General features: G+C 35.9%; 1 protein-coding gene across 1 annotated transcript in view; it reads left to right on the forward strand.

Moving 5' to 3' along the window:
• The window catches only part of GBE1 (1,4-alpha-glucan branching enzyme 1), a 302,490-nt gene that overhangs the window by 263,229 nt on the left and 26,743 nt on the right, over nucleotides 1–12,518 (forward strand). Inside the window, exon 14 of the mRNA XM_082624667.1 lies at nucleotides 1,280–1,410. Within this exon, the coding sequence (XP_082480793.1) occupies nucleotides 1,280–1,410 (131 nt within the window). The remainder of the gene's footprint in view (nucleotides 1–1,279; nucleotides 1,411–12,518) is intronic.

Genomic DNA, 12,518 nt, shown 5'->3' on the forward strand with positions numbered 1-12,518 from the left:
ATATAAATAACTATGCTGTCATAAAGAAACTGCTTTGACAACATGGAGATTTCTTTATTCCTTTTTTTCCTTCCTTTACTGGTCTCTAACTTGTCATTTCAATAGATGCCATTATACCTCCATGCTGTTTTGTATTTTTCATGAGCCTGACTCTCCTCTTGAATTAAAGTATCAGTTTTCAATAAGTTTTAGAAAATGTAATTAACAGGTTCAGATTTTATGCAGTGTTTTTTTTTTCCCTTGCAAAAATTAGCATATAATATGTGTTACTTATAATCCATTTACTTTCTACTGGTGCTGTTTGAAATTACTGTTGATGTGTTTTTACTTTGGTGTCTCTGATTTTTTTTTTTAATGGTTGAACAAAGGTACTTATATTTTCAGTAAGATTGGCTACATGACACAAATGCCCTAATCGCATTTATTAGTAGTGCTGTTTCCAGAAGAGAGAGCAAAATGATGCTCCTTTTCAATAGGAACAATGTTGAATACCAAAAGGCATGCTGTTTGCTCTAGAGCCTTAGCTCACATTTCTAAATTACCAAGAGTGGCGCTGCTGACATGCATGGAAATAAGTCCTATCAAAGCTGGGGCTGGAAGAGGGTAGGGTTGAAAAAACAAAGCCTTCTCACTACCTACTGTAAAATGTGGTGTATAAAATAAGAGAGCTTGTAGATGTTGTAATTCCTTTTCAGACTTTCTCTATTATTAGGCAAAAAAAAAAAAAGTATACTGTGAAGGACTCTTGGTGGTTTTTGAATCTGACAAAATCGTGCAATAATGTAAAGTTTTTAAGAAAACAACAACTTCAGAAATCTGGATATAATAACAATGTTACATCATATTTTGAAAAGTAATTTTATATACCTTACCTCATTAAGGACTATAACAAAAGTCTTAAAGAAAATTCACTTATAAGTAGATCTAATACACACACACACACACAGATGCTTTATGTATAGCACAGGTGCTATATTTTTAGCTAAAACCTAAGCCCAAACCCTAATCCTCTGTCTGTGCTTTGCTTGAAGTTGGCAAGTTGCTGGTGAGGTTTTTATACTCCTTAAGCAATTTTTTGAGACTGCTCTTGGCCTAGAGTTTGATAGGGCAAGATTTGTTGCAATCTTGTTCAAAAAATATAACATGCTAGGATTTTCATTTTTGGCTTAATAACTAACAAGGCTGTTAATAAAGACAAAAACAACTCTTTTTGTAAAGAATTTACTTGTAGCAGCATCTGGGTATTATTTAAATGTATTATATATGTTAATTCTTGCAGGCTCATGTTAGTGAAGAACATGAAACCAATAAGATCATTGCTTTTGAGAGAGCAGGCCTTCTTTTCGTTTTCAACTTTCATCCAAGCAACAGCTACACTGATTACCGACTTGGAACGACAGTGCCAGGAAAATATCCTTTTTTGTTGCCAATGAATATGACTGTCTGCATTCAATTTTTTTATTGCATCATAGAACATCGGAAAAACTGATGCTGATCTGGGTGACAGTAGCTCTCAGTTTCTTCATCTGAAAAATGAGGGACTTAAAATAGTTGATAAATCTTTGCTTAATTCAGTTACACTAAGTTAACCCTAAACTCCATTCTGGCTCTAAAAAGTATGATTTTTAACATTTTCTTAAGTAATATTTTAATCCTATATGTAGTATAGGATTAATATACTATTAATATACTATTAATAGTATAGGAGATAATTGTTGTTTCTCTTTATGAAAATATTTTGTAAGTTGCCCCTGAGAATTGTCTCCTTTCCCCCTCTCCACTGAGTGAGCAAGTAGACAGTAGTCGTAAAGATAGCTTCCTTCCCCTTTCTTTTTCCTGTCTCCTAAAATACAAGACATAGCTCACTTTTGTGGGCCTGAATTGGTAAGGAATCAGGGCATGGGAGGTGTAAGCAAAGGAAATAATAGGGAGAATGTTTTGATATTGTCTGAACATTCATTTACTCATCCATTCATTCATTTCACAGATACTTACTAAGCATCTATTTATCGAACACCTGCATGCTAGCCATGTGCTAGGTGCTGGAAATACAGGAATTTTCCTGGCAGATACAGTCACTGCCCTTATTGAGCTTTTAAACTAGTGAAGAAGACAAACATTAATAATTGTAAGTGTGATCATTGTTACAAAGTGAAACCTGCTGTGTATTTTAAAGAGATTATTATTAAATAATAATAAATTATTATTTTAACTCTCAGGGTGCCAGCAGTGTCCAAAGGCTGGCACCTGGTAGGGTTGCAAGACAACAGCCATGGTTCCAGATGTCACCTTCAGACACAACAAAAGGCAAATAGATTTGTGTGTTTTTTCAAGAATGAAGTCACTTTAGCAAATTTCCTTTTGTATCCCATTGACCAGAATTCAGTCACATATCCCCAGAGAGGTGTCTAGGGAGGAGAATGCTATCATCATGAGTAGCTTAATCAGGAATTACCCCTGAGTCTCCAGGAAGTGGCCTCCTTGGTGAAGTGGTTGCCCAGACAGAATGTTTCTTGGCAGTTAGGAGTAAAGGGCCATACTGTCTGGTAAGTAGCCTGTGTCATCTGTGCTGCTCAGTGACATTGAGGGTCGTGAAAGATGTTCCCTGTCTTCTACCCCAACCCTTCCAGATCACCATCCCACAGGACATCAGAGCATTTGGGAGGGAAGGCTATTGCTGTGACTAATAGCCTAAATGTGCCCCAGTTAACACAGAGAATGCTCAGATAATGGAAATCAGTGTAATGAGGTTGTCTGCACTAAAGAAGAGCTGTACTGTTCAGGAGGCAAATGTTCTCACCATCTGCATGAAGAAATGCAAACAGATCCTAGACATGTAGCAACTCATACATAAGCCTTCTCAGCTACTAACTGCTAAAGTAATACCCCTAGACTAAATCCTGCTATATCTAATAATGTCATATAATCAAAACATAATTTTGATTTTTACATTTATTTATTATTTTTTTTTTTTTGCGGTACATGGGCCTCTCACTGTTGCGGCCTCTCCCGTTGCGGAGCACAGTCTCCGGATGCGCAGGCTCAGCGGCCATGGCTCACGGGCCCAGCTGCTCCACGGCATGTGGGATCTTCCCGCACCAGGGCACGAACCCGTGTCCCCTGCATCGGCAGGCGGACTGTCAACCACTGCGCCACCAGGGAAGCCCATATAATTTTGATTTTTATCAGACCAAAATACAATGACAGAACACTTGTGATCTATTGCAGTGTTTGTTAGTTAAGTACTGCCCTTGACCCTAAGTGGGAAGAAGAGATGTACAAAACCAATTTAGGATATAACGCATAATGCAGTAAAGGGGATGGGGCAGGAATGTTCCACAAACTTATTCTCATGTTTAACAGAGGATAAGTAAAAGAAAAATAAATAAACATGAGAGAGAGAGAGAGAAAGAAACAGAGATTGATTGATTGATTGATTGATTGAAAAGGAAAAGACTTTTAAGCCTGGATTGGGGAGGGGAGAGAGAGAGAGATGATTGGTGGACTGATGGATTGATTAAGAAAAGACCTTTAAGCCTGGACCTTGAGAAATGGATAAAATTGTAGAAAAAATTGAGGAAGGCCATTCCAGCTGTTGGAAATCAGAGACTATCCTTAGATAATGGACAGTACCATAGATTAACTGGAGAATGAGGACCAAAAGGGGAAGTACTCAGAGATAAAACTGAAAAGACAGATTGCCATCACATAATAGAATATTTTAATGCCTTATTCATTAGTTTAGGCTTTTTCTATAGTTTCATAGTGAGTCACTGAAGGGTTTGGGCTAGGGAGCTACTTGATAAGAATGTATGCATTTGGAAAAGTTCTCATGTACCCAGGGTGTTAGAGAGCTTTTATGAGGAGAGAGGTTGGAAGTACAGGTATCAATTATGAAAAATTGAAGTGCACGTAAAAGATAATTAGGGTATGAACTAAAGTAATGTCCATAGGATAGAAAGAGGTATATGAAGCGCTTTCTTGCAGTGAAAGGACTCAGCAATTGTTTGGACATGGGGTGTAGAAAAGAAGATACAAGGTTTCACTTTGAAGAGTGAGAAGAATGGTAGTAGGAGATAGCAAATAGGATAGCAAAGCAAGGAGGAGGAGTAACCAGTTTGAGGAATAGAAAATATGAATTTAATTTAGCATCATTGACAAATGGAAATACATGGAATTTCAATGATGATGTCTAGGAGAAAAATCTTGGCTCAAGCTACATTGATCCCCTATCTGAAGTCTGTGCAATTTAACAAATATTATTAAATGAAAAAATATATAATAACATAGTATATTTTACTAAGTAAAATTCACCCCAAAAGTTAATTTTGTTTAATGATACAAAGTTACACTGTACATGAAAGTCTAGCTTGGTTTTGGTAAACCTTGCCACAAATTGAATCTTTCGAAATTTAGCAATTTGTTTAAATGCCTGTAGGCACCTGTTATACAGAAAATTTCTATACTGATAAATACTGAATGCTTTATATTAATGACTCATTTCAGAAAACGTACTCATTAAATGTTGTAATGATATACAGATCTTGGAAAATTGGGCCATATCTTTATAGAAGTCATAGTTGCAGCCTTAGTCATCTGTTGCGTCTCTAAGAGAACCTTGAAGAAATATTATTTGGTCCTTTTACTACAAGGATTTTGTCTTCTACAGATTTGCGCCCACTTGGACCTTATTTACTCTTGCTGCCTTTCTCATTCCTGTCTTTCTGTCAACAAGCTGTAACTAATTCCCATATGTTACTGCTTCCTCTAAGGACATTTGCATTTTAATAACAGTCTCTTTGAATACTCAAAAGTATGGAAGACCTAATGGACTAGATATCTAGTAGAATAATTTTTTTTTATAGTAAGGATTTTTTTTTTCAGGAAAGGAAAGCAGGAGAGCATTTCCAACATACCTTAAACCATATTTTCTAATTAGCTATATTAATACTGCCAGCCCTAACTCCTAGCTTGAAATCATAAAAACTTCCGGTTTTTGAAATGCTTTATACTCCAATGACCCAGTTCAGTGCAGAAATCCCACCTCTATGCTCCTTCACAAATCATAGCAGTCATTAGAACACTTTCCAGTCTTAGGAATCTCACTATTTCACAAGGTAAACAATTCAAGTTTGTTTGTTTGTTTTTAATATAGCCTTAAATGTAAGTGCATTAATTCTGTACTCTGGGGCAAATGCCTGTTCTGTATGCCAGCTATTCACATCAAAAAGGCATTTAACTTGTTTCTCACAGTACCACCTCTCCTTAGTCTACCCTCTTCCAGACCAAATATACCTCTGGTTTCTTTAATAGATTCTTGTGATACTTTCCAGACCTGTTACCATCATGTTTCTCTTATCAAAATCCACCCAGCATTGTTCACACTCCTCTTCATTGTGTCTCCAGAACTAACAGCAGAATATCCCAGATATGGTCTGGCAAGTATGATATCGAGTGCCCCATTACCTCCTCTTATCTTGAGACTGCTCTCTCATTAATGGAGTTAAAGTTACATTAGCTTTTCTGGCAGCCATCACATTTTTCACTCATATTGTATTCACTCTCAAATAAAAAGCTTTAGCTTTTCTTTATGTGTACTTGTATTATGTCCTATCTCCCTTATTCTTTATTTATTCAGCTAATTTAACTAAAATCCCAAATTTAACATTGAACATAAAAAAATATTTTTTGTCTCTAAACTATTAATAGAGAAGATAAAAGAGCACCAGAGTATTAATGTTATGATCGTACCATCTTCCCTAAGCAATAGATAGATCTCTTCTTTCAGCTTCTTGTTATTTCTAGCTTAGCTTTAACAGTCCTTTTTACTATCCTTAGCATTTTACAAGTCTCATTTCTTTATGGTCTTTCATCTTTCTGACTTTATTCTTATACCTTTAAACAACATTGTAGTTGAGCATTATAGAATCATTTCAGGTATAGAAAGTACAGAAACATTGGGATTTCTGTGCTGTAGTTTCTGACTCTACCAAAGTGTTCTTCTACGCCACTGGTATTTCCAACTACTGAGCCAGTGAATTGAATACAGATTTTCTCTGTGAAGGATCCACAGAGGCAAGATTGGATGTATTAATCAAGTCAGGAAATTCATCAAATTTTTAATTCCCAGAAAAGCAGGATTTGGTACCGGAACAAATTTAAAGTTTCCAAAGAAGTCATTTGAACTTCCTCTGTCACTATGAAATATAAACCTGCAATAGGCAGCATGTCTGAATTCTTGCGCAGTTCCATTTTTTTAACCTGTGTATCCTGTATATCAAATAGCAAGACATCAACTTTCACTCAGATCTGTGTAGCATATGTGCTGACTGTCTTCCCAAGAAGCTGTTGTAAGGGGAGCTATTTTGGGGGCAATGCCAGGCAGAATAGAAGCAGCACTTTAAGGATGCTTTTAGCTGTCACTTCAAAATAAGATGATAAATTTGGAAAGCTGAGAGGGTTGTCTGCTTTGTATTACTAAGGCTTTGAACCTGGTCTTCGTGGTGATTGCTAAAGGACATAGTATTGTTTCTGCAAAAAGAATCTGTAGCCATATTCTAGAAAACAAAAAATAGCAACAATAAAAACCCTTTGCCTGGGCACTGTCTCCCATTTGTCTTTTTAGCCACTAATCTGCAGTGTAATAATCACCAGCATTCTTTCCTACAGTGGATAGCAATGTGGGTGATGCAGAACTGAGACCCAATGTACTGGCAGGTTACATGCTCAGGAAGATAAAATGCATTCTCCTGATGTGGTATGTTTGCTTATGATTTTACATTGTTTAGCTGGAGAGAAAGAAAGAAACATAATGCCCTTTATAGTATCAGAATCATTATTGTATTTCTGTGGTCACATTTCTTCTCTTAGACCATTATCAAATCAGCACTGAATCAAAAGGAAAATTGCTAAGCCCCTAAGGACAAACTGCTCTTTCTAATCCATTTTGGATAAAACAAATGGTGCTGCCTCATTTTGAGTGACGTAGGGGAGAGCATGGGTGAAGCGTCCCTCTTTTGAAGACCTTCTGTTTGCTAGCCATTTTTATTAAGTATGTATCTGAACATTCCCAGGTGCCCCGTAAGGTAGGTTGTGTTAGATTCATGTGACAGATCAGGAAACTAGGCCTTTAAGTAACTATTCAACTTCCCTCCAGCACAGGCTGGTGAAGGTTGAGCAGTGTGTTACAAAGCCCATGTCCTTTCTATTAGACCACGGTGCCCCTTTCTGCCATTCATGGGTGCGTACATTTAGTTGCTGGTGGTAGCAATAGTGGTATTAGAGATGACTTATTTCTGTAATGTTCAAAAGGATTTTGATATAGTTCTGGGAAAATAGGTAGCATGAGAAAATTGTACACAATTTCATGGCACAAACTTCTGTCTCGTCAGGTTCCCTCAGTACCTCACCATCACCCCCTACAAATTTTTCCCCACATATTCTTCCTCGTGACCCCTGTCACCATCATCCAAAAGAAAAAACTAAAAAAAAAAAAAATTTTTTTTTAAAGCAAAACATGAAATAATTGCCTCAGGTCAATTATTGTGATTTCTCTGCATTCTGGAGAATACAAATGTGCCGTAGTTCTTTGCTCAAAGTGAGACCTTCTGAGTCATCACATCAATTAAGTTTACTGTAAAATATTTATGTAAATGTTAAGCCCTCACAGCTCATTTATAAGGTATGTGTCTTGGTATGTACAGATTCTTAACACTCTGAGAGCATAAACAACACTAGTAACAAATGTTTTCAAATTATTTGTCAGCCTGCTTTTGAGGTGGGGTGAGAATAATAGTGTTATTGCAGCCCCCTTTCCAAATGGCTTTTCAAACTGTTACGATATTGAAATGTTAAGAAGAATAATCATAAATTATGGCTTGTGATGAATATGTGAATCCAGGCCAAAAATATTTAAAGCTAAGGGAACAGATGAGTAAATAGTTGGATTTGACTCAAGATCTTTGCAATATTTTCATTAAACTGCTGAAAGATGTACTTTTTAAAATGTAAATTCAGACACTGACATTTGCAACCTGTACACAGAGTTTCTTATGAGCATATAAGGTCACTTGGATGATTCACTGAAGTGTGATCGCTGAAGGCAGAGATGTTGTTGTGAGTTGCTTAGTTTACAGAAGCCTTTGAAGCATGGTTATGTAACAGTCTGTGTTTGTTAGAATCTAGGCTTCATGCAGCAAATAAAAACAAAGGACTTAATTTAGGATTAGCTAGTTGCCACATTCTATCAAGATTTTATATGTAAAGGTTAATTTCTGGACTAAAAATGTAGAGCTTAACTTTTTAGTTTTCCAGGCTTAGATGTTTTGGTAAAAAATTAAAGGAAGAAAAAACAAAAAGTACAAGGGTTTCTCGTAAAAGATCTACATAGTGACTTTGAGCAGATGCAAGCATGTTTCTTTTCCTCAGGCGCATATGTGTGAGAGAGAGAGAGCGCTTTTACTCTGTGTCCATTTAGTGATGAAGCTCTTTTTCTGTGAATGGGGACAGGTAATCCTACTAACAATTTTATATTTAATATAAGTCCTCCTTTTGTTTCTGTAGCTTCAAAATGGATGAACACTCATGGCCTTGGTTAGCCTTCTTTAGTTTCAAGGTGAAAGTAATACTTTTAAACATTACCTCATTACCTAGAGGTACTTTTGGTAATTTTTCATTGTTAAACACTGTCCAGAAACCCCTGTGATTTAATGATAATGACAAACATGTACACCCCACCTCCACTGGCAATAAAGAGCCTATGATTTAGCTTCATTTTCTACTCAGGCATTTGAGATGAATCACAAAGTAAGAAACATATTTTGCAACTGCTGTAACACTTTTAGATTGGTTTAATATATATTCATAGGACTATAGGTAGTAATGAATAATGAGTGGGCCCTTACTACACACAAACGTTTTTAGATTTTTTTTTTAGTAGCTGAGTGCTATTCAGTGTCATTCAACAGCATTTCTGTTTTTGGTTCATAGCTCAGTTGCTCAGTGATAGTCTCCTATGGTTCCAGAAATTCATCTAACAATAGCTCAGTCAAGATTTCTCTCCTCTATTTCTTGTCTTTCTGGGGAAAACAGAAATCAGAAATATTATTGTATGCTATAAAAACAGGACATTCTACAAAAACAGGACATTAATGACACAACCTACTAGTTGTGTCATTAATGGGAGGAAAACATTTGTTCCTAGCATAAGTATTTTTACCAATTTATGAAAGGAGGTACTATTATATGGCAGTTGACTCCAAGATACATGGTAAGACTGTCTTTCTTATATTAGCAATTATATCTTTACTTGAAATATATTAGGTAAACATAAAGCTAAATTGTTGATTGATGGATGGATGGATATATGGATGGATGGATGGATAGATGGAGGATACAGTTTCCTAATGGTGGAAGAGCCCTTAAAGTTGTTCAAAATTAAGTAATTAAAAGACAAAGATTTCTATAATCTATTGCTTTTCCCTTAGAGCAGATGTTTAATTAAATGGTAGAAAGGAATAATTGATAAAATATTATCAATAACATACATCATGATTTTGTAGAATTTAAAATTGTGGAATCTGCTGTCAAAATACTTGCTGAACAGACTTTCATAATAAGACCTACCATCTATTACAAACATATGCTTTGCATGCTGCAAGCACTTTACATTCACTATCTCATTTAGTAAACTTTTTCCTTTCCTAGGGAATAGCATTGCAAACTGTAGAGGAAGGAAAAATCCACAATGAAAACACTGGCCTGAAAGATTTCATATCTAAACTTTCTTTTTAAATAGTCCTTTATTTAATTAGTCCAGAACAGATTGTTCTCTTTTATTTTGAAAAATAAATTATACATATCACCTTTATATCTGATGCCAGCTTTTTTTAAATAGAGCATTCAGTATCTAAAATAAATTTCTAATATATTGAATGTTAAATTACTTTTTCCTTCTGGATCTCTAGAAATTAGCCCACCACCACCCCCCCCTTTTATTTATTTATTTTTCAGTGAATATCTCCTGCCTACGAGAAAGCTGTTTGGATCTTCTGTAAGTGAGATATTTTTATTTTCATCATTTTCTGTTAAGCTGTTCTAACTCAGAATCTCACAGGGTCAAATTGAGGGCTCAGTGTTTCATCTATATTTGAAAATGGTACCTGAGTATTCCAGAAGATTTCTTAAAATTAAGCCATTATCTAATTACTGGTTCATTATAAATGTTTAAGGGCTCTTAAGGATATATGGATGCTACAACCAAAAGAAGGTTGTGTCTCTCCAGAGAAAAGTGGAAAAAGTAAAGCCATGAACAATGTGCTCTTGGAAACAGTGGTTTCAGTTATAACCATGTGTAAGAACCATCTCTAATTCTGTTAATGTGGTATCTCTTATCCTAAATGATGGCAAAATGCCTAATTAATCCCTATTTTATTTGTGAAATTTATCTGTGGAACTAATTAATCCTTTCGGTAGTTACATGATACCAACTGTTGAATAAGGAAAGCATTATTTATTATGTTATTAAGTAAAATTATTTAATTAATATATAACTTAAGTGCAGTCATATTACCTTTTATTGGCACACAATTATCATTTATTATAGGAACATTAATTTAAACAGAAGATTATTTTCTTTGTAAAATTATAACCATTACTGTAATTTTTTCCCCATAAGCTCTTTATTACTTAGGGAAATAGTCAATTTCACTCTACTACCTTCCCTTCTACCACTCTCCCTTTTTGTCCAGCTACGGAAAACAAAAGGAAAATAAGTTTCTCTGTGGTAGCATTCTTTTCTGATTCTGAAACATTCCTTTCTTCAGTTTGTTCTCTTACCCTAACATTCTTATCTCACCAAGGCTCATGTAACTTGTATGGCAGTAGGTATTTCTGGGTCTTATATTTGTAAACATTGAGAAATTTGCTCTTTTTACTAGGATAGTGGTTAAGAGCATTAGCTCTGGAATAAGACCATCTGAGGGTTCAAGTTCCATCTCTTCCACTTACTCATGAAAGTAATTTCTTTGTTTCCAAGTTTTCTCATTTTTAAAACACCTACTTGTAGAATTATTGTCAGAATTAAATGAGTTAATGACATGTGAAAGGCTTGGCAACAGTGTCCAGCACATACTATAAGCTCAGTACCTGTTAGCTGCGATGGTCATAATTACTGTCATTATCATTATTCTAAAAATGCACTAGAAATTTGATAATAAAAGGAAGGGAAAGAAAGGATGAGAGGAGTAGATACTAATCCTCTCTGTTGCCTACATTCTCTTGTCATACTTCTTTTTTCATTTCCTATTCCCCACTTCACCACTACAAAATGATTTCTGTCCTTCCGAAGTAGTGGAATTAAAAGTCTTCTGCTCCCTGCTATATCTTTTCCTCATTCTTGTACCATTGGCCCACCTTTCTTCCTTACCTCCACTTTCTCCACATGCTGCACCACTATCTTGATTTCCCTTTCTTCTCTAATCACTCTTTGTGTTGTCTTTTTTCCCCTCAGATCCAAACCCAATCATTTATTCTTTTTTCTTGCTCTTTTCCCTTGAAGAACTCACACATGCTCATAACTTCAGCTGTAGCTCTGTGAAGATGATCCCAAATTGCCCCTTCTACCATGGTCTTCCCCTATTCACTAAGTGAAATTTTGTGATGTTTAATGACTGTTAGGAAATACTGAGCAGTCTGGAATCATAGCTTTTTGAAAGGTAGAAGAACTCTAGCATGACCTGGTTCTATTCAATTAAATAGAATTGGTTGGATCAGATGTATTTTAGAGACGGTTTCCAAATTAGTACCAAAAGTTAAATTGCATAACAATTGACAGTGTATGAATACTTTTATTTATATTGACTCATCTTGCCCTCACATCATCTTAGTGATGGGGTCAGGCAAATTTTTTTTTTTTTTTTTTTTGCTGTACGCGGGCCTCTCACTGTTGTGGTCTCTCCCGCTGCGGAGCACAGGCTCCAGATGCGCAGGCTCAGTGGCCATGGCTCATGGGCCCAACCGCTCCACGGCATGTGGGATCTTCCCAGACCGGGGCACGACCACGTGTCCCCTGCATCGGCAGGTGGACTCTCAACCACTGCGCCACCAGGGAAGCCCTCAGGCAAGTATTTTTATCCTCAAATTAAATATAAGCATTAGAAAGATTTATAACTTTCACAAGATCATATTCTTAGTAAGTGAATAAATGTGATTTAAGTCTAGTTCCTGTAAGGTCAGCACAGTTTTACTTGGGCACCAGATAATTCACCTTTTGTTGCCCTGTAGAAACACCATTAAAATAGGTAAAGTGTGTCTCACTAACTACTTATAATTTTATTTGTTTTCTCTGCTTCTCTTTGTAGAAGTTAATGGTGTCTCTGACTAAATGTCATTTTTTGCAGTGTTACACTGTCCTAGTTTCTGACACTCACAAACACAGATTAATTTAGCTGAAGTATTTTTAAAACAAACATATTCACTTTAAAGGGGTAAAATGACTTTTTAAGGAAAAAGATGACTTC

Source organism: Mesoplodon mirus (genome assembly GCF_964341445.2).
Source record: "Mesoplodon mirus genome assembly, chromosome: 6".
Lineage (NCBI taxonomy): Eukaryota > Metazoa > Chordata > Mammalia > Artiodactyla > Ziphiidae > Mesoplodon > Mesoplodon mirus.